This window comes from Nerophis lumbriciformis, linkage group LG39, assembly GCF_033978685.3.
Source record: "Nerophis lumbriciformis linkage group LG39, RoL_Nlum_v2.1, whole genome shotgun sequence".
NCBI classification, from domain to species: Eukaryota; Metazoa; Chordata; class Actinopteri; order Syngnathiformes; family Syngnathidae; genus Nerophis; species Nerophis lumbriciformis.
Window position 1 is genome coordinate 22817722 of NC_084586.2, and position 26688 is coordinate 22844409.

A 26688-nucleotide genomic window follows, 5' to 3' on the forward strand; every position below is an offset into this window, starting at 1 on the left:
GTCTGGATGATGGTAAAGCCTCAGTGTGTGTGTGTGTGTGTGTGTGTGTGTGTTTGTGTGTGACTCACAGCAGGTCAGTGAGTGTGCGACACAAAGAAGAGACTCCGGGAGGAAGGAGACTGACACTTGTGACGGCGTCACGGCTGTCAGCAGTTGTCATTTTCATGCAAACGATGACGTAATCATGACCACCAAGAAGAAGACTTATTGCGTAACATTTAAGGCAGAAGACTTATTGCGTAACATTTAAGGCAGGGGTTGTCCAAAGTGTTCAAAAATGAATCACACTAAATGATCACAATTGTGATCACTAATGATCACAATTCACCCTGTATGACCATAAATTATGGGGTTCCCCAGGGATCCATCTTGGGGCCTCTCCTTTTTATCCTATACATACCGTATTTTCCGCACTATTAGCCGCACCTAAAAACCACAAATTTACTCAAAAGCTGACAGTGCGGCTTTTAACCCGGTGCGCTTTATATATGGATTAATATTACGATTCATTTTCATAAAGTTTCGATCTCGCAACTTCGGTAAACAGCCGCCATCTTTTTTCCCGGTAGAACAGGAAGCGCTTCTTCTTCTACGCAAGCAACCGCCAAGGTAAGCACCCGCCCCCATAGAACAGGAAGCGCTTCTTCTTCTACTGTAAGCAACAACCCGCCCGCGTAGAAGAAGAAAAAGCGCGCGGATATACCGTACGTTTCATTTCCTTCGTGTGTTTACATCTGTAAATACCACAAAATGGCTCCTACTAAGCGACAAGGATCCGGTTCATGAAAAGACGCAATCTCTCCATCCGCACACGGATTACTATTTCACAGCAACTGATATTCCTGTGAACCGCACTGTGGTACCTTGGAGTCCACATCTCTAATGACTTCTCCTGGACAGTCAACACCACATCAATCATCAAGAAGGCTCAGCAGCGGCTACACTTCCTTAGAGTCCTCGGGAAGTACAACCTGAAGCCTGACCTGCTGCTGACCTTCTACCGCTCGTCCATCGAGAGCCTGCTGACCTACTGTATTACGGTATGGTACGGCAGCTGCACTGCAGCAGACAGGGAGAGGCTGCAAAGAGTGGTCAAGACGGCTCAGAAGATCATCGGCCGCCCTCTCCCCTCTCTGACGGACATCTACACCTCCCGCTGCCTCAACAAAGCCAGTGCCATCATCAAGGACAGCACCCACCCTGGCTCTGACCTGTTCCACCTGCTGCCCTCTGGGAAGCGCTACAGGTGCATTAAAACCAAAACAAACAGGCTAAAGAACAGCTTCTTCCCCAGGGCCATAACCATCCTGAACGGACTGCCCCATTGTCCCTCATAACTGCCTTCTCTTCGGTGCAATAACCCATTCCACCAACCACCCTGTTTTTGTTTTGTTTTTTCATGTATATATTCATTTCACACCATATTCATTGCACTTCTACATTTTTTATATTTCTATATATTTGCACATTGTTTTTCTAGCATGCACACATCGCACTGTATGGAATGGCCTCAATCTCGTTACCTTGCGTAATGACAATAAAGCTGATTCTGATTCCAATTCTGGATACAACGGGAGCACGTACGGTGAATATTCGCACCACAGGGAATGAGAAGTCATCCTTCACTGTGGTTCTAGCTTGCCATGCTAATGGCCAGAAACTTCCACCCATGGTGATATTCAAAAGGAAGACCTTGCCAAAAGAGACCTTTCCAGCCGGTGTCATCATAAAAGCTAACTCGAAGGGATGGATGAAGAAAAGATGAGCGAGTGGTTAAGGTAAGTTTAAGTTTACGCGAAGAGGCCGGGTGGCTTTTTTCACGCAGCTCTGTCCATGTTGATATACGTATGTTTGTGATTGCACATTTGCGTACATTTTGGGAGTGAACAGAGTTGTTAGAACGCTGGTTTTTAATATATTATTAAAGTTTGACTGACCTATCTGACTGTTTTTTTGACATTCCTTTAGCGCAGTTAGATGCGGCTTACAACACCGGGCGGCTTATTGGTGGACAAAGTTTTGAAATATGCCGTTCATTGAAGGCGCGGCTTTTAACCCAGGGCGCCTTATGGTGCGGAAAATACGGTAAATGATTTTGTAAACTCCTCCGAAACTTTTCATAAAATAATTTTTGCTGACGATACAAATTTGTTTACCTCACACAGGAGCCTACACCATCTACAAGTAACTGTCAATTCAGAGCTTGTGAAAGTAGATTCCTGGTTCAAATGCAATAAGCTCTCACTTAATGTAAATAAAACAAATTTTATTCTATTTCGTTCTAATAAAAAGCGGACAAATACTGAGCACTGCCATATCAACATCAATGGGCAGGAAATACAGAGAGTGTACTCCACAAAATTCCTGGGGGTCATCATTGACGAATACCTCAATTTCAAATGTCACATTAGCCATCTGTTAAACAAATTATCCAAATATGTTGGCCTGTTCTTTCACCTTCGTCATTATCTTCCTCTTTATGCTCTACTCACACTATATAAAACTCTCTTTGAAGCACATCTAAACTACTGTAATGTCATCTGGTGTAACACCTTCCCTACCTACCTCCACAAATTAGAATCCATGCAAAAGAAAATGATACGGGCCCTGTCATGGTCCAAGTTTAATGCCCCCACTCCACATCTATTCCATAATTATCATCTCTTAAGACTGACAGAGTTCAATATTTATCAAAATGCTTGTTTAACCTATCAAGTCATTTACAGGCTGAATTTAAGGCTCTGTAGCTTGGTTCCTATCTACCATCCCCAGCATGCCCACAACACTCCTAACTTAGATCTGATATCAGGGAAACATGGTTTACTGGATTGTACCGCTCCAAGTGTTGTATGCAGGGGACCAAAGATTTGGAACCGGCTTAATGAGAGCCTCAAGATGCTGTATCCATTCTCCAACTTCAAAAAGAAACTAAAAACTTATCTATTAACCACCTATATTTAATGCCTCATGTGGGGTAGACTACTGTTGGGTTTTGCATGGTTGAATGAGTGTATGTATGTATGTGTATGCTTGCTTTAGTACTATTATCTTGTGTTAATCATATAGCGTTGTTTTTTGTTTTGTTTTTTGTTGTTGTACTTGCTACCATGTTCCATCATTCCATGTATATTCTATCCTCTGGACCCCCTGTCAAAAGCTTCTTCTAGCTTATTTGGGGGACCCTTTCATGTACCAACATCTTTAAATGATGATATTTCACTACTATTGTATTTGTTATATGGTATTGTGAATAAAACTTGAAACTTAATGTATTAAAAGCTATTGGGGATCCAAAAGTACACCACTCATAAAAGTATTTTTTTGTTTACTTTCATCACTTAAAGGGGAACATTATCACAATTTCAGAATTGTTAAAACCATTAAATAATCAGTTCCCAGTGGCTTATTATATTTTTCGAAGTTTTTTCAAAATTTTACCCATCACGCAATATCCCTAAAAAAAGCTTCAAAGTGCCTGATTTTAACCATCGTTATATACACCCGTTAGAGATGCGCGGTTTGCGGGCACAACCGCGGAGTCCGCGGATTATCCGCGGATCGGGCGGATGAAATAAAAAAAAATTAGATTTTATCCGCGGGTCGGGTCGGGCGGTTGAAATAAAAAAAAATTAGATTTTAAATAGATTCAGGCGGGTGGCAGTTAAACCAATTGGGAAATATATATACATAGTTAAATGTTGTTACCCACATACGAAAAACGAGCAGGCACCTGCTGCATATGCCACAACAGAAGAAGAAAAAAGAAAAGAGATGGACACTTTTACGGAGCGGAGAAGGGACGCCTCGTCGGGGTCCGGGACCGAGGCCCCTTCCCCCGAGAGGGCCCCACCGGGAGCCGTAGCTGAGGCGATCCGCGAGAAGGGCCCGACGCACGTCCAGGGTCACCACCGCACCGACACCCCGCCTCGTCCGCCTTCGCCGCGGCCGGCGTCACGCGCAGCAGGTAAGCAGCTTACCTGCCCGCCACCCCCGTGGCCGGGGGCTCGTAACAGGGGTCACTCCGCGCGCTCCGCCCGCGCAGCTTACCTGCCCGCCACCCCTGTTGCCGGTGGCGCGTAACAGGGGTCACACCGCGCGCAGTGCGCTCACGAAAGGGGTGGGGCTCACCCTGGTTGATATAGACAGCAGGACGGTGGCCATGGAAGTTGGAACCCGCTAAGGAGTGTGTAACAACCCACCTGCCGAATCAACTAGCCCTGAAAATGGATGGCGCTGGAGCGTCGGGCACATACCCGGCCGTCGCCGGCAGCGAGACGTGCTTGGAGGTGCGCTCAGCGCGGCTCCCATATGATTGCGCACTGGTGTGCGTCTGGGTCGTGACAGCGTGGCACGCGAATGTCTGCACTGCATTGGATCAGTCTCCTTTCTTTAACAGGCAAAAGCTTTATAACCTCACTAATGCCTCGTCTATATTAGATATATAACAACGGGCGGGTGCGGGCGGGTGCGGTTCTGATCAAATGTTACATCGGGTGGATGGCGGATGGTTGACGACTTTCTGATGCGGTTGCGGATGAAATAATTACCTATCCGCACATCTCTAACACCCGTCCATTTTCCTGTGACGTCACATAGTGATGCCAACACAAACAAACATGGCGGAAAGAACAGCAAGCTATAGCGACATTAGCTCGGATTCAGACTCGGATTTCAGCGGCTTAAGCGATTCAACAGATTACGCATGTATTGAAACGGACGGTTGTAGTGTGGAGGCAGGTAGCGAAAACCAAATTGAAGAAGAAACTGAAGCTATTGAGCCATATCGGTTTGAACCGTATGCAAGCGAAAACGACACGACAGCCAGCGACACGGGAGAAAGCGAGGACGAATTCGGCGATCGCCTTCTAACCAACGATTGGTATGTGTTTGTTTGGCATTAAAGGAAACTAACAACTATGAACTAGGTTTACAGCATATGAAATACATTTGGCAACAACATGCACTTTGAGAGTGCAGACAGCCCAGTTTTCATCAATTAATATATTCTGTAGACATACCCTCATCCGCTCTCTTTTCCTGAAAGCTGATCTGTCCAGTTTTGGAGTTGATGTCAGCAGGCCAAGGAACCTAGGGTCGATAGGGGGTTTAGCTCGCTCGTCTGCAGGAACAAACTGCCGCCATTGCTTGCCGTGCTCCCGAGGCCCTTTGTCCCTGAATTGCTCACACACTCCGGCAGATTCAATGGGGGTCTGGCGGCAGATTTCTTTGACTTTATGGTTGGAAATGCATCTGCTTTGAGTGTCGCAGGATATCCACACATTCTTGCCATCTCTGTCGTAGCATAGCTTTCGTGGGTAAAGTGTGCGGAACAAACGTCCAATTTCTTGCCACTTTGGCATCTTTGGGCCACTGGTGCAACTTGAATCCGTCCCTGTTGGTGTTGTTACACCCTCCGACAACACACCGACGAGGCATGATGTCTCCAAGGTACGGAAAACAGTCGAAAAAAACGGAAAATAACAGAGCTGATTTGACTCGGTGTTTGAGAAAATGGCGGATTGCTTCCCGATGTGACGTCATCGCTCCGAGAGCGAATATTAGAAAGGCGTTTAATTCGCCAAAATTCCCCCATTTAGAGTTGGGAAATGGGTTAAAAAAATATATGGTCTTTTTTCTGCAACATCAAGGTATATATTGACGCTTACATAGGTCTGGTGATAATGTTCCCCTTTAAATCTCTACATCAACTTCAGATCTGTCAGTTATAAGTAAACAAAATGTTGGTTTTATTCTAACCTGTGTCATGTCTGTGTAATCATATTTTGTTTTAAGTCATGTTTAGTTTAGTTTCTGGCTTTTCACTCCCTTGTCTTGTTTGCATGATTACCCATTAGTTTCACCTGTTCCACGTTTGGACTCATTGTGCACTCTGGTTTGTCACCATAGCAACCATTAGTTTTCACCTGTCACGTCACGCACCTGTTTCACGTTTTGAGTCACGCACCTGCTTTCACTAATCATGTCCATAGTATTTAAGTTCATTCATTTTCTGTTGTTCGTCCTGACGACATCCCCGTATTACACACCACATTTATGCTCTGTCCATGCCTGATACTTCTTTTCATGTCCATCGTTCACGCTGCTCCTTTTTTGTCCATGCCAAGTAAGTTTTCTTTATTCAAGCCATAGTTTGCAAGTTTTGTTTAATTGTTCATAGTTTCTGCCAATGTGCAAGTTTTGTGTTTATAGTCTAGTTTTGTTTCTCCGCCACTGTGCGCGCTTTTCGTTTATTCCTTTTTTTTGATAAATATAAATAAATCATGTACCTTCATTCCCGTCTCGCCCGAGCCAACTTTCCGTTGCATCCCGGAAAAGCAAACTCCCAAGATCAAGTCCTGACAACCTGACTCTGGCCAGATCCTTGTAGTTGGCTGAGCTCCACACAAGGATCCGGGATCGAGGGCAATGCAAACTCCTTCAAGATAGCGAAAAAATAATGAACCAATCAGGATCGCCGGGCGGGGTTTCATAGATGTGACGTAGCGACTGTTTGATTCAAACAACAATGGCGGCACGCAGCTAGGAACCTACTCAGTGGCCTAGTGGTTAGAGCAGACCTGGGCATTTGTGCGTCCCTGTAGGGCCCGCGTTTTACTGATGGTAAAACTGCAAACCCAACAAGGACTTTTTGCCAAATTTCACCCCCCCAAAGATGCAGCGGTCAGGACAAGTTTCGTCATTTTTCACAAAATCGCCAGAAAAAGTAAGGCGTTTTCTGACAGAGAGTTTATTAAGGAGTGCTTATTGGACTCTGTTGCACTGATATGCCCGGAGAAGAGGGGCGCATTTGAGAACGTGTCACTCTCCTGACGCACTGTAACGAGGCGGGTTGAGACCATCGCTGGAAACTTGGAGCTTCAGCTGAAGAACAGAACAGCCGACTTTGACTGTTTTTCGCTGGCTTTGGATGAGAGCTGCGATGTACGTGACACCGCCCAGCTGCTCATCTTCTTACGTGGGATAACTTCAGACTTTCAAACCGCGAAGGAGCTGGCAGCCATGCAGTCAATTAAAGGGACAACCACAGGTAATGACTTGTTCACATAGGTCAGGGGTCGGCAACCTTTACCAGTCAAAGAGCCATTTTGACCAGTTTCGCAAATTATAGAAACCAATGGGAGCCGCAAAATTTTTTTGAAATAACACTGCATACAAAGTTTTCTTTTTGCTTTGTGCCATATATAAACCAGGGGTCTCAGACACGCTGCCCACACCCTTATATGGAATATGAAAGCTGGTGCGGCACGCGGGTTTTAAATGAATGGCGCTTGTCAGCGTCATGATACAGCATATAGCACCCGCTACATCCAGCGTGCCTGATCAGCCACACGTTGTATGGTGTTTCCGCTTGCTCACGTAGGTGACAGCAAGGCATACTTGCTCAACAACCACACAGGTTACACTGACGGTGGCGGTATAAAAAAAACAACTATAACACTCTTACTAATAATGCGCCACACTGTGAACCCACACCAAACAAGAATGACAAACACATTTCGGGAGAACATCTGCACAGTAACACAACATAAACACAACAGGACAAATACCCAGAATCCCATGCAGCCCTAACTCTTCCGGGATACATTATACACCCCCGCTACCAAACCCCGCCCACCTCAACCGACGCACAGAGGGGGGGAAGGGGGAGGGGGGGGGGTTGATGTGTGAGGGAGCAGGGTTGGGGTGGGGGCGGGGTTTGGTGGTAGCAGGGGTGTATAATGTAGCCCGGAAGAGTCAGGGCTGCATGGGATTCTGGGTGTTTGTTCTGTTGTGTTTATGTTGTGTTAAGGTGCAGATGTTCTCCCGAAATGTGTTTGTCATTCTTGTTTGGTTTTGGTTCAAAGTGTGGCGCATTATTAGTAAGAGTGTTAAAGTTGTTTTATATGACCACCGTCAGTGTAACCTGTGTGGCTGTTGACCAAGTATGCCTTGCTGTCACGTACGTGTGCAAGTTGAAGATGTACAGGTAAAAGCCAGTAAATTAGAATATTTTGAAAAACTTGATTTATTTCAGTAATTGCATTCAAAAGGTGTAACTTGTACATTATATTTATTCATTGCACACAGACTGATGCATTCAAATGTTTATTTCATTTAATTTTGATGATTTGAAGTGGCAACAAATGAAAATCCAAAATTCTGTGTGTCCCAAATTAGAATATTACTTAAGGCTAATACAAAAAAGGGATTTTTAGAAATGTTGGCCAACTGAAAAGTATGAAAATGAAAAATATGAGCATGTACAATACTCAATACTTGGTTGGAGCTCCTTTTGCCTCAATTACTGCGTTAATGCGGCGTGGCATGGAGTCGATGAGTTTCTGGCACTGCTCAGGTGTTATGAGAGCCCAGGTTGCTCTGATAGTGGCCTTCAACTCTTCTGCGTTTTTGGCTCTGGCATTCTGCATCTTCCTTTTCACAATACCCCACAGATTTTCTATGGGGCTAAGGTCAGGGGAGTTGGCGGGCCAATTTAGAACAGAAATACCATGGTCCGTAAACCAGGCACGGGTAGATTTTGCGCTGTGTGCAGGCGCCAAGTCCTGTTGGAACTTGAAATCTCCATCTCCATAGAGCAGGTCAGCAGCAGGAAGCATGAAGTGCTCTAAAACTTGCTGGTAGACGGCTGCGTTGACCCTGGATCTCAGGAAACAGAGTGGACCGACACCAGCAGATGACATGGCACCCCAAACCATCACTGATGGTGGAAACTTTACACTAGACTTCAGGCAACGTGGATCCTGTGCCTCTCCTGTCTTCCTCCAGACTCTGGGACCTCGATTTCCAAAGGAAATGCAAACCAAACCAACCCAAACCATCAGGTGGGGGGTTCAGGGGGGCGTACGACGCAAAATGATTATTAGCATTCAGACAGGTTAAAATGTTGCTAAAACCATCACTTTTCTATCAGTCACAGTGACTTTTCAAAACAAAAATATTACAGCAAAAATCATATAAAACTTCATGACGACATTTTTCAAATTAATAAAGAGTAATAGAATAGTATGATAGTTATATGTTACTTGTTTTGAACATGTTATCGTTATCCCAAATAAAAAGATATACTGTACACAGAAATTATTTTTGATTTGATTTATTGTTTATGTAATAAAAGATTTACTTAAAATTGTATGTTTTGTGAGTTTTTTTATGCTACGAACTGTACTTACCGGCGATGTAAACCGAAGGAGACATTTCCGTAATGAAAGCTGCAACACCTTTTTTAGATCCCATCATCACTGCAGCATTATCGGCAGCAAAGCAAACCAAATTCTGCCAAGGAATTTCGTTTGAGTCTATTTCTTCTGCGAGTATTTTGTAAATGTTTTCGCCTGTGGAAGCCGTATTGCATTCCCTCAAAGACAGAAGTACTGACAATACTTTTCCAATGACGTCATCGAAATATCGAACACAAATGGGGTACAGTTTTACATGGTCATAATCGGTGCTGCCGTCAGTCGACATGCTAAATGGTTCCGTCTTCATGACATCGGCGATACTTTTTGAGGATTCTGTTCCAAGATACTGAATAATGTTTGATGTTTTGGTTCGACCACATCCATATTTTTTGGCGATTTTCGAGTCGGGAAACATTTTCCGAAATAACTGTCCCATGTGATCAGCCAGTGCGATTGGAAGTCCGTGCTCAATTATTGCCTCCGTAAATAAAACTTCGGCATTTATCACATCCAAAGAATCTGTTTGGGCGACGAAAAACGTTGAAAGTTTTCCACTTGTATCGCTAGCAACGGCATTAGACTTGTGTTTTTTTGTCCCAACGTGGTCTTTTACATCGCTAATTCCTCCGTGTCCGATCGAAAAATCTTGTCTGCACAAGGTGCAATTCGCGTAGTTTTCACCCTTTTTGGAACGGATAATTATTCCCGGATAGGCTTTTGAATATTCTTCACGGAATGACTGCAGTTTTCTTTTCGGGTTTAAGACTCGTTTGCTATTTTTCTCCGGCTGATTCCATGATCGTTCGCTCGTTTGGAAACAATGGCAACTGGTGCCTCGTGCTTGGCAGCGGTGCTATAAATAGCCTCGCGCATGGCATTCGGAATGGCTCGATAGGAAGTTACGGGAAGCAGTGTCGATTGTCATTGTTGTTACGCGATTTCGTGAATAAAACTTTTTTTTAAATATTTTTTTTAATTAATGAAAAACCGTATAGAGCTGGTCCACAGTTTCCTGGTCGTGGAACTGTGGACCAGCTCTATACTCTCGGCAGGGTCCTTGAGGGTGCATGGGAGTTTGCCCAACCAGTCTACATGTGCTTTGTGGACTTGGAGAAGGCATTCGACCGTGTACCCCGGGAAGTCCTGTGGGGAGTGCTCAGAGAGTATGGGGTTTCGGACTGTCTTATTGTGGCGGTTCGCTCCCTGTATGATCAGTGTCAGAGCTTGGTCCGCATTGCCGGCAGTAAGTCGGACACGTTTCCAGTGAGGGTTGGACTCCGCCAAGGCTGCCCTTTGTCACACATTCTGTTCATAACCTTTATGGACAGAATTTCTAGGCGCAGTCAAGGCGTTGAGGGGATCTGGTTTGGTGGCTGCAGGATTAGGTCTCTGCTATTTGCAGATGATGTGGTCCTGATGGCTTCCTCTGGCCAAGATCTTCAGCTCTCGCTAGATCGGTTCGCAGCCGAGTGTGAAGCGACTGGGATGGGAATCAGCACCTCCAAGTCCGAGTCCATGGTTCTCTCCCGGAAAAGGGTGGAGTGCCATCTCCGGGTTGGGGAGGAGATCTTGCCCCAAGTGGAGGAGTTCAAGTACCTCGGAGTCTTGTTCACGAGTGGGGGAAGAGTGGATCGTGAGATCGACAGGCGGATCGGTGCGGCGTCTTCAGTAATGCGGACGCTGTATCGATCCGTTGTGGTGAAGAAGGAGCTGAGCCGGAAGGCAAAGCTCTCGATTTACCGGTCGATCTACGTTCCCATCCTCACCTATGGTCATGAGCTTTGGGTCATGACCGAAAGGACAAGATCACGGGTACAAGCGGCCGAAATGAGTTTCCTCCGCCGGGTGGCGGGTCTCTCCCTTAGAGATAGGGTGAGAAGCTCTGTCATTCGGGGGGAGCTCAAAGTAAAGCCGCTGCTCCTCCACATCGAGAGGAGCCAGATGAGGTGGTTCGGGCATCTGGTCAGGATGCCACCCGAACGCCTCCCTAGGAAGGTGTTTCGGGCACGTCCGACCGGTAGGAGGCCACGGGGAAGACCCAGGACACGCTGGGAAGACTATCTCTCCCGGCTGGCCTGGGAACGCCTCGGGATCCCCCGGGAGGAGCTGGACGAAGTGGCTGGGGAGAGGGAAGTCTGGGCTTCCCTGCTTAAGCTGCTGCCCCCGTGACCCGACCTCGGATAAGCGGAAGAAGATGGATAGATGGATGGATGGAAAAAACGTATTTTTTTATCACTGCAACCGTAACCCGGAATAGGTTGATGAAAACCGTACTAATTACGGGAAAACCGGAGTAGTTGGCAGGTATGTTTTCTCCTGGTGGTGTGCCTCAGGATTTTTTCAATGAAAAAAATGTGCCTTGGCTCAGAAAAGGTTGAAAAACACTGATATATGGTATACCTAAAAATATCAGTTTCGGTACATATGGCCCAGTCCTACTCTGGGATACCAGCAGCAAATTCCGCACTGATTCCTATGAGGTTATGGATGGGTTTTTTTTAAATCCCCAGTGGACTTTGCATCTTTCATCAATATTTCATGACTTCACGTCTGGGCGGCAGAGGCAGAAGCAGGTCAGTGCAAGGATGGGAAGGTCGTGCAAACAATAAAGAGACTCAACCAGCACGTGAAGAAGCTTTTAAAGACAGCAGGACTTCCAGGAGGTTTTCAAGGATGGATCATCTGGACCTTTGCCAGAATCATTCTGCACTCAGGCTTGCTAGGAGGCCTCCCATTGTGGGTGATGCTCTGCAGCACGTCCTTGACTACACACGCACTGACTGACATGTGTGACCGCCGGGCAGCGAGGGTACGCCTCATGCACTCATGCACCCAGCCAGCCAGTAGGTCAAGGACAATTAGTGGAATGTCTAATTGATGTGGAAAGAACGTGTACAACCAAATAGTGAGGTTCTCAATATTCTTGTGCCACATGATGAAATCTTCCCATTGAATTCGTGATTTGAAGTTATTAATACAATCTTGGAAAATTGTCAAAAATAGAAAAGCCCTCTGCACGTTTTTTGTTTTTTTTTATCTATTCGAAAATGCTAAATACAGATATAATATACTTTATATTTAAAGACAAAAAAGTGTCAGCTTTGTATTATAAAGTGGCTAATTACATTATTATTATTTATTAGAACATTTCAGCTTTTTCTCATTATGTTACAATTTTTTGGGCTATTTTTCTTAAATTTTTACTGTTGTTTCCCCCTGTAAGAATATAATAATAATTAAAGCTGCAAGCAGCGTTGATCGGGCCCGCGTATTTGGCAGGTGCTAGTCCTAAATGTCCCAATACTTTTGTCCAGTGATAGTCATAAGCGTCCCAATACTTTTGTCTACTTTTAGTCTGAAGTGTCCCAAGACTTTTGTCTAGTGTACCTACCTTGTCTGCATTGTGTGGGCACGTTGGTGCTTCCTGCTTTTAAGCAGCCATCTTAAAAAAACAGCAGCGCAGCGGGTCTTTGAAGGGTCATAAAATCAAAACCGGAGCAGTTAGAAAAAAAGCGCTTCTGTCATTGTAATCACAAGGGTTCAATCTCTCTCCTGTGTTAGTTTGAAGGCGAAACGACAAACGTGCTCAGAGGAGCTCGTTTTTGAAGGAAGGTGACCGGTTTTTACAAAAAATTTGTTTTGAAGGGGGAATAGCAAACTTCCTGTTGATTTTTGCTGGGGGTTGTAAATTTATGAAATGTAGGTCTAAGTGAGACCTACATAGAGGTTTTTGTTTCATGTCTCTCCGACCTTCCCAGTGGGAGTTACAGGCAGTTTTGTCAGTTTTTTCATCCGAGGAGCAGTTTTTTGTGCGTTTCATTAAAAAATTGCGCTAGAGCACAATTTTGAGATTTGGGGTTAGGTTTTTTTATTAGATCGCAATTTTTGCCAGTCCTGATGTGTGTGTTCAGTTCGGGGAGTTTTGAAGCATGTTAAGGGGGTCAAATTATCTACTAATAAAAGTTTCAATCAATCAATGTTGGGAGTTGTTTACATAATGTTTGAGTGGGTATCTGCTGGTGCACCGTATATTTCTTGTAGTTATTGTGGCAATGTCCAAGCATTCACACACATTAGGTTCCGTCCCCGTTCAAGTATCAAAATGTTCGGCTCGACCAGGAATCGTTGAAAAATTCCCCGTTTTCCGGGTCATTTTTCGAACTTGCACAACTCCCACATTTGTCATCCGATTAGAACCACTCCACCATCCACACACTCCACTGGCCTTGGACCATCAAACTACCATTTTACAAGTTCAAAACAATTCCAGGAACTCCCAGAATTCCCGGTTTTCCAAAGCCCTATTTTCACCTCTTGCTGAAAGTCTTCCCAGTCCAAATTTTTCAACCATTCCACCTTCAAAATGTTCCTCTTAGTTGGGACAAAAAACCCAAAAATGTTTCCTTATTATCTATTACAATTTGCAAACTATGTTGTGCTAAAATAAATAAATTCTAACTAAATGAATAATAAATAATAAAGATGTTATTTTTTCCTACATAAACTGTCAATAAAAATTACAGTGCAAATGAAAATACAGCTCCACCACTTTGGTCATAATTATTGCGCTTAAGAAACTGACTTAAGCACTTAAAATGTTTTACTACACTTTGCAAACTATGCTGTACTAAAATAAATTCTAACAAAATTCATAATAAATAATAATGTGTACGTTTCTTAAATAAACATCACCAAAAAGACTCAAAAAACATAAAAAAATACATTTAGATATTTATTAAAACTTCTTACAATTATGTATTACAATTCGCAAACTATGTTGTGCTAAAATGAATACATTCTAAATAAATTATCGAATAAAAATCATGATATCTTTCCTAAACAAACTCTCAATAGAATTAAAGTTAAAATGAAAATGCAGCTTCAACACTTTGGTCATAATTTTTGCGCTTAAGAAACTTCTCTATTACTTAAGCACTTAAAATGTTTTACTACACTTTGCAAACTATGCTGTACTAAAGTAAACACATTCTAACAAAATTCATAAAAAATAATAATGAGTATGTTTCTTTAATAAACATCACCAAAAAGACTCAAAAAACAAAAAAATACATTTAGATATTTATTAAAACTTCTTACAATTATTTATTACAATTTGCAAACTATGTTGTGCTAAAATGAATACATTCTAAATAAATTATCGAATAAAAATCATGATATCTTTCCTAAACAAACTCTCAATAGAATTAAAGTTAAAATGAAAATGCAGCTTCAACACTTTGGTCATAATTTTTCCGCTTAAGAAACTTCTCTATTACTTAAGCACTTAAAATGTTTTACTACACTTTGCAAACTATGCTGTACTAAAGTAAACACATTCTAACAAAATTCATAAAAAATAATAATGAGTATGTTTCTTTAATAAACATCACCAAAAAGACTCAAAAAACAAAAAAAATACATTTAGACATTTATTAAAACTTCTTACAATTATTTATTACAATTTGCAAACTATGTTGTGCTAAAATAAATAAATTCTAAATAAATTATCGAATGAAAATCATGATATCTTTCCTAAACAAACTCTCAATAAAATTAAAGTTCAAATGAAAATACAGCTTCACCACTTTGGTCATAATTATTGCGCTTAAGAAACTTCTCTATGACTTAAGCACTTAAAATGTTTTACTACACTTTGCAAACTATGCTATACTAAAATAAACACATTCTAACAAAATTCATAATAAATAATAATGAGTATGTTTCTTAAATAAACATCACCAAAAAGACTCAAAAAACAAAAAATACATTTAGATATTTATTAAAACTTCTTACAATTATTTATTACAATTTGCAAACTATGTTGTGCTAAAATAAATACATTCTAACTAAATTATCGAATAAAAATCATGATATCTTTCCTAAACAAACTCTCAATAAAATTTAAGTTAAAATTAAAATACAGCTTCACCACTTTGGTCATAATTTTTGTGCTTAAGAAACTTCTCTATGACTTAAGCACTTAAAATGTTTTACTACACTTTGCAAACTATGTTGTACTAATATAAACACATTCTAACAAAATTCATAATAAATAATATTGTGTACTTTTCTTAAATAAACATCACCAAAAAGACTCAAAAAACAAAAAAAATACATTTAGCTATTCATTAAAACTTCTTACAACTATTTATTACAATTCACAAACTATGTTGTGCTAAAATTAATACATTCTAAATAAATTATCGAATAAAAATCATGATATCTTTCCTAAACAAACTCTCAATAAAATCAAAGTTCAAATGAAAATACAGCTTCACCACTTTGGTCATAATTTTTGCGCTTAAGAAATTTCTCTATGACTTTAGCGCTTACAATTATTTATTACATTTTGCAAACTATGTTGTACTAAAATAAATACATTCTAACAAAATTAATAATAAATAATATTGTGTAAGTTTCTTAAATAAACATCACCAAAAAGACTCAAAAAACATAAAAAAATACATTTAGATATTTATTAAAACTTCTTACAATTTTTTATTGCAAACTATGTTGTGCTAAAATAAATACATTCTAAATAAATTACGAATGAAAATCATGATATCTGTCCTAAATAAATATATCTCAATAAAATTAAAGTTCAAATGAAAATACGGCTTCACCACTTTAGTCGTTATTTCTGCACTTAAGAAACTTCTCTATGACTTTATTGCTTACAATAATTTATTACATTTTGCAAACTATGTTGTAGTAAAATACATTCTAACAAAATTAATAATAAATAATCATCTGTAAGTTTCTTAAATAAACATCACCAAAAAGACTCTAAAAACTAATACAAAAATAAATGTAGATATTTATTAAAACTCCTTACAATTATTTATTACAATTTGCAAACTATGTTGTGCTAAAATAAATACATTCTAACTAAATTAAGAATAGAAATCATGATATGTTTCCTAAATAAACTCTAAATAAAATTAAACTTCACATGAAAATACAGCTTCACCAATTTAGTCATAATTTTTGCACTTAAGAAACTTCTCTATGACTTTAGTGCTTACAATTATTTATTAAAATTTGCAAACTATGTTGCACTAAAATACATAAAATTATAACTAAATTATTAATAATACAAATCATGATATGGTTTCTAAATAAACTGTCAATAAAATTACACTGCAAATGAAATTACAGCTTCACCACTTTAGTCATAATTTTTGCTCCTAAGAAACTTCTCTGTGACTTTAGCGCTTACAATTATTTATTATATTTTGTAAACTATGATGTATTAAAATAAATACAATTATAACTAAATTAATAATAAATAATAAAACAAATCATCATATATTTCCTAAATAAACAGTCAATAAAATTACAGTGCAAATGAAAATACAGCTTCACCACCTTAGTCATAATTTTTGCGCTTAAGACACATCTCTATGACTTTAGTGCTTACAATTATTTATTAAAATTTGCAAACTATGTTATACTAAAATACATAAAATTATAACAAAATTATTAATAATACAAATCCCGATATGGTTTCTAAATAAACTGTCAATAAAATGACACTGCAAATGAAAATACAGCTTCACCACTTTAGTCATAATTTTTGCGCTTAAGAAACTTCTCTATGACTTTAGCGCTTACAATTAATTATTATATTTTGTAAACTATGATGTATTAAAATGAATACAATTATAACTAAATTAATAATAAATAATAAAACAAATCATCATATATTTCCTAATTAAACAGTCAATAAAATTACAGTACAAATGAAAATACAGCTTCACCACCTTAGTCATAATTTTTGCGCTTAAGACACTTCTCTATGACTTTAGCGCTTACAATTATTCATTAAAATTTACAAACTATGTTGTACTAAAATACATGAAATTATAACTAAAATAATCCATCCATCCATCCATTTTCTACCGCTTATTCCCTTCGGGGTCGTGAGGGGCGCTGGAGCCTATCTCAGCTACAATCGGGCGGAAGGCGGGGTACACCCTGGACAAGTCGCCACCTCATCGCAGGGCCAACACAGATAGACAGACAACATTCACACTCACATTCACACACTAGGGACCATTTAGTGTTGCCAATCAACCTATCCCCAGGTAAAATGAATACAATTATAACTAAATTGATAATAAATAATAAAACAAATCATCATATATTTCCTAAATAAACAGTCAATAAAATTACAGTGCAAATGAAAATACAGCTTCACCACCGTAGTCATAATTTTTGCGCTTAAGACACTTCTCTATGACTTTAGCGCTTACAATTATTTATTAAAATTTACAAACTATGTTGTACTATAAAATACATGAAATTATAACTAAAATAATCCATCCATCCATCCATTTTCTACCGCTTATTCCCTTTGGGGTCGCGGGGGGCGCTGGAGCCTATCTCAGCTACAATCGGGCGGAAGGCGGCGTACACCCTGGACAAGTCGCCACCTCATCGCAGGGCCAACACAGATAGACAGACAACATTCACACTCACATTCACACACTAGGGACCATTTAGTGTTGCCAATCAACCTATCCCCAGGTAAAATGAATACAATTATAACTAAATTAATAATAAAACAAATCATCATATATTTCCTAAATAAACAGTCAATAAAACTACAGTGCAAATGAAAATACAGCTTCACCACCGTAGTCATAATTTTTGCGCTTAAGACACTTCTCTATGACTTTAGTGCTTACAATTATTTATTAAAATTTACAAACTATGTTGTACTAAAATACATAAAATTATAACTAAATTATTAATAATACAAATCACGATATGTTTTCTAAATAAACTGTCAATAAAATTACACTGCAAATGAAAATACAGCTTCACCACTTTAGTCATAATTTTTGCGCTTAAGAAACTTCTCTGTGACTTTAGCGCTTACAATTATTTATTATATTTTGTAAACTATGATGTATTAAAATAAATACAATTATAACTAAATTAATAATAAATAATAAAACAAAGCATCATATATTTCCTAATTAAACAGTCAATAAAATTACAGTGCAAATGAAAATACAGCTTCACCACTTTAGTCGTTATTTCTGCACTTAAGAAACTTCTCTATGTCTTTATTGCTTACAATAATTTATTACATTTTGCAAACTATGTTGTACTAAAATAAATACATTCTAACAAAATCAATAATAAATAATCATGTGTAAGTTTCTTAAATAAACATCACCAAAAAGACTCTAAAAACTAATACAAAAATAAATGTAGATATTTATTAAAACTCCTTACAATTATTTATTACAATTTGCAAACTATGTTGTGCTAAAATAAATACATTCTAACTAAATTAAGAATAGAAATCATGATATGTTTCCTAAATAAACTCTAAATAAAATTAAACTTCACATGAAAATACAGCTTCACCAATTTAGTCATAATTTTTGCACTTAAGAAACTTCTCTATGACTTTAGTGCTTACAATTATTTATTAAAATTTGCAAACTATGTTGCACTAAAATACATACAATTATAACTAAATTATTAATAATACAAATCATGATATGGTTTCTAAATAAACTGTCAATAAAAATACACTGCAAATGAAAATACAGCTTCACCACTTTAGTCATAATTTTTGCGCTTAAGAAACTTCTCTATGACTTTAGCGCTTACAATTAATTATTATATTTTGCAAACTATGATGTACTAAAATAAATACAATTATAACTAAATTAATAATAAATAATAAAACAAATCATCATATATTTCCTAAATAAACAGTCAATAAAATTACAGTGCAAATGAAAATACAGCTTCACCACTTTAGTCGTTATTTCTGCACTTAAGACACATCTCTATGACTTTAGTGCTTACAATTATTTATTAAAATTTGCAAACTATGTTGCACTAAAATACATAAAATTATAACTAAATTATTAATAATACAAATCATGATATGGTTTCTAAATAAACTGTCAATAAAATTACACTGCAAATGAAATTACAGCTTCACCACTTTAGTCATAATTTTTGCTCCTAAGAAACTTCTCTGTGACTTTAGCGCTTACAATTATTTATTATATTTTGTAAACTATGATGTATTAAAATAAATACAATTATAACTAAATTAATAATAAATAATAAAACAAATCATCATATATTTCCTAAATAAACAGTCAATAAAATTACAGTGCAAATGAAAATACAGCTTCACCACCTTAGTCATAATTTTTGCGCTTAAGACACATCTCTATGACTTTAGTGCTTACAATTATTTATTAAAATTTGCAAACTATGTTATACTAAAATACATAAAATTATAACAAAATTATTAATAATACAAATCCCGATATGGTTTCTAAATAAACTGTCAATAAAATGACACTGCAAATGAAAATACAGCTTCACCACTTTAGTCATAATTTTTGCGCTTAAGAAACTTCTCTATGACTTTAGCGCTTACAATTAATTATTATATTTTGTAAACTATGATGTATTAAAATGAATACAATTATAACTAAATTAATAATAAATAATAAAACAAATCATCATATATTTCCTAATTAAACAGTCAATAAAATTACAGTACAAATGAAAATACAGCTTCACCACCTTAGTCATAATTTTTGCGCTTAAGACACTTCTCTATGACTTTAGCGCTTACAATTATTCATTAAAATTTACAAACTATGTTGTACTAAAATACATGAAATTATAACTAAAATAATCCATCCATCCATCCATTTTCTACCGCTTATTCCCTTCGGGGTCGTGAGGGGCGCTGGAGCCTATCTCAGCTACAATCGGGCGGAAGGCGGGGTACACCCTGGACAAGTCGCCACCTCATCGCAGGGCCAACACAGATAGACAGACAACATTCACACTCACATTCACACACTAGGGACCATTTAGTGTTGCCAATCAACCTATCCCCAGGTAAAATGAATACAATTATAACTAAATTGATAATAAATAATAAAACAAATCATCATATATTTCCTAAATAAACAGTCAATAAAATTACAGTGCAAATGAAAATACAGCTTCACCACCGTAGTCATAATTTTTGCGCTTAAGACACTTCTCTATGACTTTAGCGCTTACAATTATTTATTAAAATTTACAAACTATGTTGTACTATAAAATACATGAAATTATAACTAAAATAATCCATCCATCCATCCATTTTCTACCGCTTATTCCCTTTGGGGTCGCGGGGGGCGCTGGAGCCTATCTCAGCTACAATCGGGCGGAAGGCGGCGTACACCCTGGACAAGTCGCCACCTCATCGCAGGGCCAACACAGATAGACAGACAACATTCACACTCACATTCACACACTAGGGACCATTTAGTGTTGCCAATCAACCTATCCCCAGGTAAAATGAATACAATTATAACTAAATTAATAATAAAACAAATCATCATATATTTCCTAAATAAACAGTCAATAAAACTACAGTGCAAATGAAAATACAGCTTCACCACCGTAGTCATAATTTTTGCGCTTAAGACACTTCTCTATGACTTTAGTGCTTACAATTATTTATTAAAATTTACAAACTATGTTGTACTAAAATACATAAAATTATAACTAAATTATTAATAATACAAATCACGATATGTTTTCTAAATAAACTGTCAATAAAATTACACTGCAAATGAAAATACAGCTTCACCACTTTAGTCATAATTTTTGCGCTTAAGAAACTTCTCTGTGACTTTAGCGCTTACAATTATTTATTATATTTTGTAAACTATGATGTATTAAAATAAATACAATTATAACTAAATTAATAATAAATAATAAAACAAAGCATCATATATTTCCTAATTAAACAGTCAATAAAATTACAGTGCAAATGAAAATACAGCTTCACCACTTTAGTCGTTATTTCTGCACTTAAGAAACTTCTCTATGTCTTTATTGCTTACAATAATTTATTACATTTTGCAAACTATGTTGTACTAAAATAAATACATTCTAACAAAATCAATAATAAATAATCATGTGTAAGTTTCTTAAATAAACATCACCAAAAAGACTCTAAAAACTAATACAAAAATAAATGTAGATATTTATTAAAACTCCTTACAATTATTTATTACAATTTGCAAACTATGTTGTGCTAAAATAAATACATTCTAACTAAATTAAGAATAGAAATCATGATATGTTTCCTAAATAAACTCTAAATAAAATTAAACTTCACATGAAAATACAGCTTCACCAATTTAGTCATAATTTTTGCACTTAAGAAACTTCTCTATGACTTTAGTGCGTACAATTATTTATTAAAATTTGCAAACTATGTTGCACTAAAATACATACAATTATAACTAAATTATTAATAATACAAATCATGATATGGTTTCTAAATAAACTGTCAATAAAAATACACTGCAAATGAAAATACAGCTTCACCACTTTAGTCATAATTTTTGCGCTTAAGAAACTTCTCTATGACTTTAGCGCTTACAATTATTTATTATATTTTGCAAACTATGATGTACTAAAATAAATACATCCATCCATCCATTTTCTACCGCTTATTCCCTTTTTTTGGGGTCGCGGGGGGCGCTGGAGCCTATCTCAGCTACAATCGGGCGGAAGGCGGGGTACACCCTGGACAAGTCGCCACCTCATCGCAGGGCCAACACAGATAGACAGACAACATTCACACTCACATTCACACACTAGGGACCATTTAGTGTTGCCAATCAACCTATCCCCAGGTAAAATGAATACAATTATAACTAAATTAATAATAAATAATAAAACAAATCATCATATATTTCCTAAATAAACAGTCAATAAAATTACAGTGCAAATGAAAATACAGCTTCACCACCTTAGTCATAATTTTTGCGCTTAAGACACTTCTCTATGACTTTAGTGCTTACAATTATTTATTAAAATTTGCAAACTATGTTATACTAAAATACATAAAATTATAACTAAATTATTAATAATACAAATCACGATATGGTTTCTAAATAAACTGTCAATAAAAATACACTGCAAATGAAAATACAGTTTCACCACTTTAGTCATAATTTTTGCGCTTAAGACACTTCTCTAGGACTTTAGCGCTTACAATTATTTATTATATTTTGTAAACTATGATGTACTAAAATAAATACATCCATCCATCCATTTTCTACCGCTTATTCCCTTTTTTTGGGGTCGCGGGGGGCGCTGGAGCCTATCTCAGCTACAATCGGGCGGAAGGCGGCGTACACCCTGGACAAGTCGCCACCTCATCGCAGGGCCAACACAGATAGACAGACAACATTCACACTCACATTCACACACTAGGGACCATTTAGTGTTGCCAATCAACCTATCCCCAGGTAAAATGAATACAATTATAACTAAATTGATAATAAATAATAAAACAAATCATCATATATTTCCTAAATAAACAGTCAATAAAATTACAGTGCAAATGAAAATACAGCTTCACCACCTAAGTCATAATTTTTGCGCTTAAGACACTTCTCTATGACTTTAGCACTTACTTCATTAAAATTTACAAACTATGTTGTACTAAAATACATGAAATTATAACTAAAATAATAATACTTAATAATACAAATAAGGGTATGATTTCTAACTAAACAGTCAATAAAATTACACTGCTTCACCACTTTAGTCGTAATTTCTGCGCTTAAGAAACTTCTCTATGACTTTAGCTCCAGACTTCTTCTGTTTGTTTGATATTGTCATGACTGCCACAAGTGGTGGAAAAGTGTATTACAACTGAGTACCACTGCAGTCCATTGAACCACAAATAAGAAACATTATTTTTGGCGGCCCAACGGTTAAGAATCACTGATTTAGACACTATCTCAATTATTTAGTGACCTGTGTTCCTGTTGGTGATATATTATCTCAAACAACTAGTATCAGAAGTATCTATATTTTGATTTGGCAGTGGATATTAGACCATAGAGTATTGGCGGTATCGATCTTTCAGCATGGATCCGCACATCACTAGCATGTAGAAATGTGCGTACGTGAAACATGAAGTGACATTCCACTCTTGATACATCTCAAAGGTTTAATACATGAGGCCCCTGCTTCATCTCCCTGATGTGTTATGGTTGCGAACAGCAACATCTCTGCCTGTTCCTGCCCTCCTCTAATAATACTACTGCTCCCCAGAGGACCACATAGAGGAGGGGGATGCGAGAGCTCGGTTCAGTCGGAGTTTCCCTTCCTCGCCGCAGCTGCTTCTGCCGCAGTGTTTTGGGCCGAAGGAGAGGGGAGGGAAAAGGTGAGTCGGGGCGACCAGAGATGCTGATGAGCGACAAAACGCTCCTATTCAGCACTTTGTGGTCACACCACCACCATCGCACCCCCTGAGTCTCACGCTCCATCTAGGACAGGACTTGGGAGACCGCCGATGGGGGGAGCAAAAAAACTGTGCCACTCGCTCAAATGAGGACACGCGTTACCTTTGACGAAGACGGTGGTCCTGGGGGTGACGTCCACGTCCAGAGAGGCGCTGAAGGGGAAGGCTTGTGGTTGGGACATGGCGGCCAGGAGCATCAGGGGGAGGAAGAGGGGGGCTTTCATGTTGACCACACGCATCCAAATATGTCTGGACTCCCAGTCTGTGCATGCGAGAAAAACACTTTTTAGGTCATTTGCAACACTTAGTTTGGTTCAATCTTGAATAAAAGCCAAGCGATGGTGTTCATTCAGCTGTACCTTACACCACCCAAAATAACCTTTTACAATTCACTTCTATGTAGGGATGATGTTTGATAAGAAATGATCCAGTTCGAGCCCATTATTGAATCCTCTTATCGAACCGATTCCTTGTCGATTCTCTTATCGAATCCAGATAGGTTGTTGTATATGGAAAAAAGCACAATATTTGGTTTAACAAAATCTCACTTTTATTTTATAAGAAAAAAATAAAATAAAATAAATAAATATTGACTGTTACCCCCCTAAAAAAATAAAAATAAATTAAAGCTGCAAGCAGCATTGGTCGGGCCCGCGTATTTGGCAGGTGCTAGTCCTAAGTGTCCCAATACTTTTGTCTACTTTTAGTCTGAAGTGTCCCAAGACTTTTGTCTAGTGTACCTACCCTGTCTGCATTGTGTGGGCATGTTGGTGCTTCCTGCTTTTGAGCAGCCATCTTAAAAAAACAGCAGCATCAGTGCAGCGGGTCTTTGAAGGGTCATAAAATCAAAACCGGAGCAGGTATTAAAAAGCTGTTCTATACTTTTATACACAAGGGTTCAATCTCTCTCCTGTGTTAGTTTGAAGCCTAAACAACAAACAGAGGAGATAGATTTTGAAGGAAGGTGACCGGTTTTTACAAAAATGTTGTTTTGAAGGGGGAATAGCAAACTTCCTGTTGATTTTTGCTGGGGGTTGTCAATTTATGAAATGTAGGTCTAAGTGAGACCTACATTGAGGTTTTTGTTTCATGTCTCTCCGACCTTTCCAGTGGGAGTTACAGGCAGTTTTGTCATTTTTTTCTTCCGAGGAGCAGTTTTTTCTCCGTTTTATTACAAAATTGCTGTAGAGCGCAATTTTTAAATTTGGGGTTAGGTTTTTTTATTAGATCGCAATTTCTGCTAGTCCTGATGTGTGTGTTCAGTTCGGTGAGTTTTGAAGCATGTTAAGGGGGTCAAATTACAGCTCAAAGAGGCAAAAGTGACTGTTTTTAGTACATTTTTGTCTTGAAGGGGGAATTGCCAATTTCCTGTTGATTTTTGCCCAAGGAAATTAATTAATGAAAAGTAGGGCTAAGTGAGCCCTACATAGAGGTTTTTGTTTCATGTCTCTACAACATTCGTACTGGGAGTTATAAGCAGTTTTCTTTCTAGGGGGCGCTAGAGCGCACTTTTGAGATTTTATTAAAAGACAATTTTCGCAGGTCCTGATGTATGGGTCAAATATGGTGAGTTTTGAAGCATGTTAAGTGGGTCAAATTAGTGCTCAAAGAGGCGGCGGAATAATAATAAAACCTTAGAAAAACAATAGGTCCTTATGTCCCATTGTAAAAGGACTCCCGTTGGGATTCCTTTTACAATGGGCCATGCGGGCCCTAATAAACATTGACTGTTGTTACCCAAAGTATATTGAGTGGGATTTTTCAGAAAAACAAATATATACAGTAACACAAAAACAACCTGTCTCTGTGATACTATAGGTGTATAAATAATAATATAATGTTAGGGCTGCAACAACTAAATCGATTAAATCGACTATAAAAATAGTTGGCGATTAATTTAGTCATCGATTCGTTGGATCTATGCTATGCACATGCGCTGAGGATGCGTTTTTTTTTTTAACCTTTATACTTATACTATATACTTAGTCATAATTTTTGCGCTTAAGAAATTTCTCTATGACTTTAGCGCTTACAATTATTTATTACATTTTGCAAACTATGTTGTACTAAAATAAATACATTCTAACAAAATTAATAATAAATAATATTGTGTAAGTTTCTTAAATAAACATCACCAAAAAGACTCAAAAAACATTAAAAAAATACATTTAGATATTTATTAAAACTTCTTACAATTTTTTATTGCAAACTATGTTGTGCTAAAATAAATACATTCTAAATAAATTACGAATGAAAATCATGATATCTGTCCTAAATAAACTCTCAATAAAATTAAAGTTCAAATGAAAATACAGCTTCACCACTTTAGTCGTAATTTCTGCACTTAAGAAACTTCTCTATGACTAAAAATATATGTACTGCTTGAAATTGCATACATTTTAAACTTGAATAGTATCCAATATTGCAACAAATATTACAGTATATTATCATCATACTTTCCAAACATGTTTTTGTCTAAATAAAAATACTTAACTTTACAGCAAACTACCCATCAAATTGAAAAAAACTTAAAATAATTATGTTGACTGCGCTGACAGTTTTTGACTGTAAAATCTAGGGTTGTTGTTTTTAACGGTGTATTACTGTGAATGGAAAAACAGGATACATTTGTTTTTACGGTAGAAAAACTGGCAGCTAAGTTAGCAGAATAAAAAAATAACTTGTACTATTTTTCCATGACCAATATAATGTTGTAAAAACAATGTCAATTTAATTTTTACGTAAACCCCCCCCCAAAAAACAGTGGTACTGTTTTTACATGTACCGTAAAATGTTGTAAAAAATGAAAACTCCCCACTATATTTTACAGTAAAATTGTGTAAATGTTAAGTTTTTACTGTAAAATCTACCTAAAACAATTGATATAATTAATAATTAAATCAAATTCATACATTATTCACTGTTACAAGCTATAGTAATGAGTATGTTTCTTTAATAAACATCACCAAAAAGACTCAAAAAACAAAAAAAATACATTTAGATATTTATTAAAACTTCTTACAATTATTTATTACAATTTGCAAACTATGTTGTGCTAAAATAAATAAATTCTAAATAAATTATCGAATGAAAATCATGATATCTTTCCTAAACAAACTCTCAATAAAATTAAAGTTCAAATGAAAATACAGCTTCACCACTTTAGTCATAATT

General features: G+C 37.6%; 1 protein-coding gene across 3 annotated transcripts in view; it reads right to left on the reverse strand.

Moving 5' to 3' along the window:
• The window catches only part of sema4gb (sema domain, immunoglobulin domain (Ig), transmembrane domain (TM) and short cytoplasmic domain, (semaphorin) 4Gb), an 81570-nt gene that overhangs the window by 47161 nt on the left and 7721 nt on the right, over positions 1 to 26688 (reverse strand). For 2 of the 3 annotated variants that reach the window (XM_072912698.1, XM_061932001.2), the window contains exon 2: positions 23618 to 23776. In XM_072912698.1, coding sequence (XP_072768799.1) covers positions 23618 to 23776 — 159 coding nt within the window. Of the gene's footprint in view, positions 1 to 23617; positions 23777 to 23893; positions 23923 to 26688 lie in introns of those variants that run through there. The other variant, XM_061932002.2, reaches the window with a different exon arrangement.